This window comes from Trachurus trachurus (genome assembly GCF_905171665.1).
Source record: "Trachurus trachurus genome assembly, chromosome: 1".
NCBI classification, from domain to species: domain Eukaryota; kingdom Metazoa; phylum Chordata; class Actinopteri; order Carangiformes; family Carangidae; genus Trachurus; species Trachurus trachurus.
This window is the reverse complement of record NC_139891.1, coordinates 15,090,609-15,095,015: the sequence shown is the minus strand read 5'-3', so window position 1 is coordinate 15,095,015 and position 4,407 is coordinate 15,090,609. Positions and strand designations below refer to the sequence as shown.

General features: G+C 44.6%; 1 protein-coding gene across 1 annotated transcript; it reads left to right on the top strand.

Annotated features, from left to right (window-relative positions):
* Positions 1–406: 406 nt before the first annotated feature.
* On the top strand, positions 407–3,894 carry LOC310998415 (ATP-sensitive inward rectifier potassium channel 12-like; the record flags this gene model as incomplete). The annotated part of the gene is made up of 2 exons (XM_083988452.1): positions 407–498; positions 2,244–3,894. 2 exons carry the CDS (start codon positions 407–409, stop codon positions 3,892–3,894), a joined length of 1,743 nt encoding a protein of 580 aa, XP_083844578.1.
* Between the last annotated feature and the right edge of the window lie 513 nt (positions 3,895–4,407).

The window sequence follows — 4,407 nt, the reverse complement described above, 5'->3', positions numbered from 1 at the left end:
GCCCAGCGCCCAGTAGGGCCCCCAAAAAACCCCAGTAGTCTAATCTTTGTATGACTGATTTATTCTGCATAAGACCCTAACTAATACTCATAGTAATGCTGCATTAGCATCAAAACAAAGTAGGCTAAATAAAAAATGATAATACATACGTAGTCTAAGAAAAAAAGTGGAACAGTCAGGGGGCAGGGGCCCACTTTAGTATTCTTTCAGGGGGCTCAGAATTCCTAGCAACGGCCCTGCTCATGGCGGCCATAGACTCTTTGTTTTTTTTTTGTGGATCAAGGAATGATCTATTGCCTTTTGTCCCCTTTGTTCACAGAAAATGTATCATGAAGAAACTGTGCTGATAACAAATGCAAGACGGACCTGAGCTCATACTGCCCACCTGTCCAGCAACAGTACTTTAATGGTTGGAACTGCCCGCCCCAACCTACATTACTGCCCTCGCAGACACAGCCTGATGATCACTGGTGCCATGGGAGCGGTGCGAGTCAACAGGTGAGGGGGTGGGATGGGATGTGGTGGTGGGAGCAATAGAAGTGTGTCAGTGGTCACAGTGGTTTCAATGGTTTGTGTTGTCATCCTTCTCATTTTTGAATAATTGTTATCACAAGACAACAGCTCAGTAGAGCCGAACCTTAAATGAACCATTTGACCTCTGGCATCTTGACAACAACCCATTTATTAGACCCATTTACAGACCTGATGGATCACAGTACATGAACAGCCATTCATGAATGACATTCAGACATCCATGAAGATGGATGATCCATAATAGTTGATAGTTTATTACACTGTAACAAATATCAAACATAAACAGTATCACCTTCTTTGGCCAGGACATCCCACTCCCATCATCAGTCACAAACCACGGGTTAAAATTGACTCACATCTAACATTCGAACAGAAGACAGCTTTGCAAAACCTCCTTCTTCCACCTCCGAAACATCGCCAGATCTATTTGTGGACTATTGCAATGCACTCCTCATCGGGATCCCAAACAAGCACATCCAGAAATTGCAGCACATTCAGAACAGTGCTGCCAGGATCTTGATGAGGGTGTGAAAACATGACCATATCCTTCCAATTCTGAAACAAGTACACTGGCTTCCCATCTCACACGGGATCAAATACAAAATCTCCCTCCCTCACCTACCAGTGTATCCATGGACACACCCCCACCTACCACAAGGAACTGCTCACCCCCAGACTCCTGCATTCTCCCTGCACTCTGCCACCACCTACAACCTCCTAAGCCCCCCCCCCCCCTGCTCAGCCACTCCCTCTATGTATAACGCTCTCCCTGAACACCCGAGAGCACCACAGACTTTTAAATGGGGACCTTTTTATAAGCCCATGCTAATTATTTTTAAATGTGTTTTTCTCTGTACCACTTTGAGATTGTGAAGTGCATTGTAAATAAAATGTATTATTATATTATTATTCTTTTATTAGTTTAATAAAAAAACTCAAATGAACTATAAATGATTTAACTGAAATAAATAATGATTTTACCATTATGATTTATAGTAAATTTGTACAATTTGTATAACAATTACAAAAACATCCAATTATTCACTTACCCCTGGACATTGAGTCACATTTGTCAAGTTTTAAATTTCTCCACATGTTGATTGGATCATTATCACAAGCTATTTACTGTATTTTAAAATACAGTAAAGTATAAACATTGATGATCATTAACTAACTAGTTTGTGGGCAGGCACATCCATTGTGTAGAACATAATCTTGGATGCTGTCAGATTTTGGAAAATGTTTGCATTTATTGTTGGGCTTTTTACTTAAGTAGTACTGTTTGTCAAAGAAACTGGTTAGCCCTCAACTTAGGAGCCATTTGCTCCTGTGGCACTGATCATTCAAAAATAAGCATGTGGACAACAAGGTTGTATGTTTCATCTTACAATTATTCTTAGGACATTCTGTGACACAAACCTGTCCTCAATTTCCATGTCTTCTGCTTGGATCATTGACTAAAGAAGGACAATGAGAGTCAAATGTAGCCATTTTGTTTGTTTTATCGTCTCAAACCAAGTGCGGATAAAATCTAGAACACTTGTCATTGCAGGTGACAGAATTGACAGTTGAAACAGCAGCTGATATTTTTTCATTTGAATTCAAGGATCCATTGAGCCAATGTCTTATGTGAATATAAAACTTGATGGTCATAGTGACAATAATTTGCCAACTTTTATTAACCCCCTTTTTCTCCTGTCTTCTTTCAGATATAGCATCGTTTCCACAGATGAAGACGCCCTGAAGATCTCCAGCCTGGGCCTCCACAATGGCCACAGTCCCTTGACTCAGCAGACACTGTCGGGGGCCTGTATGCGAGGAGAGGAAGGAGGAGGAGGAGGAGAGTGTCCCGGAAGTGATGAAGGAAGAGGAACTTTGTCCCTTAGGGTAACAAATGAGCCGATCGTCCACAACAGCTGCCGTGCTTCACCTTCATGCCGCCTGGGCCTGGGCCTGGATCTGGGCACCGGCCGTCTGCGCAGCCGCTTTGTGAAGAAGAACGGCCAGTGCAACGTGGTGTTCAACAACATGAAGGACAAGCCACGACTGTACCTGGCTGACATTTTCACCACCTGTGTGGACATACGCTGGCGCTACCTGCTACTCATCTTCACCACCACCTTCCTTCTGTCTTGGTTGCTGTTTGGACTGATCTTCTGGGGAGTGGCACTGGCACATGGAGACTTTGACCTTCACGTGCCTGTGAAGGATGGAAACCCTCGGAGTACCTCAGAGGAAGACAAAGATGAATGGCGGCCATGTATTCTCCACATCCAGGGTTTCATTGGGGCGTTTCTCTTCTCCATTGAGACCCAGACCACCATTGGATATGGCTTTCGATGTGTCACTGAAGAATGCCCAGTCGCTGTGGTGACTGTGGTGGTGCAGTCCATCGTGGGCTGCATTATTGACTCCTTCATGATCGGCACCATCATGGCGAAAATGGTGCGACCCAAGAAGAGGGCACAGACCTTGCTGTTCTCGCATCACGCTGTCATCTCACTGCGAGATGGTAAACTGTGCCTCATGTGGCGTTTGGGAAACATGCGCAAAAGCCACATCGTTGAAGCACATGTTCGTGCTCAGCTCATTAAGCCCCATGTGACGGCAGAGGGCGAGTACCTCCCTTTGGAGCAAACAGACATTGATGTCGGCTATGACGACGGACTTGATCGACTGTTTCTGGTGTCGCCGCTGGTTGTGGTCCATGAGATCAACAAGAACAGTCCTCTGTATAACCTGAGCCGCGCTGAGCTGCAGAAAGAGGACTTTGAGATTGTGGTCATCCTGGAGGGGATGGTGGAGGCCACAGCTATGACCACTCAGGCCCGCACCTCTTACTTAGCCAAGGAGATCTTATGGGGCCACCGCTTCGAGCCTGTGGTCTTCGAGAAGGGCGACCGCTACCACGTGGACTATTCCCGCTTCCATAAGACCTATGAAGTGCCATCAACACCTCACTGCAGTGCCAGGGAACTGAGCCAGATGACAGGTCGCAGTGGGCAGTCCTCATCCTCCAGTTCAAGTTACTCCCGGTCTCCATCACCGTTTGCCCCGCGGGCGGCCCGCCACTTACTGGGCCCTCACTCACCCAGCGCGTTCTGCTACGAGAACGAGGTAGCTTTGTGCTGCGGGGATGACGAGGATGAAGACAATGTAAAGAAGGAGGTTGGGAGCCTTAACATTAGAAGTGACAGAGAGCTAACAATAAGAGATGATATTCACTTGGGTTTCAAGGAGACGTTTGTGGAGGAGCAGACGGTGGAGATGCTGTGTGTTCTGGACACAGAGAATCAGATCAGCCTTGACAGACTACAGCCCACCCTACCTTTATACATCAGCAGAGAGTCAGGAGTTTAATCAGTGGTAATGGCTGCCCTTCCATTTGTTTTCTCTCTTAGTCTGTGTGCACCCGACCAAAGTATTGAACTAGTGTAAAAATTAACGATGGAGGACAGAATTCAAACTGTACATTTGGAGGAGGAGAGGGAACTTTTTTTTTGCAGCTGTCACCAACTCCACTCAGCTTTAGGTCATAACTTGCTCTAATTTCAGGTATTGTACACTTTCAGTTTGTAACTTTGGCATCTATAAAAAAATGCTAAATGCTCATCTACTTGGAAGTATGGTGAACAGGTATTTCTCTCAAATCATGAGGTATCTTGAAAACTTTATTGCTCTCTTGTTTTATTCAGTATGACCAGTGTGTGAGCTACAATTACTGTAAGTCAAGATTTTGTTCTTGATTTCCATTCATTTTGTTGTAAATATGGTATGCTTTTGTTTTCATTTTAAAATGATCAAACATCATATACAGATAAATGTTCTAAGAGAAAAATCTATTTATTATAAAAACAAAGCATGACAGCTCGA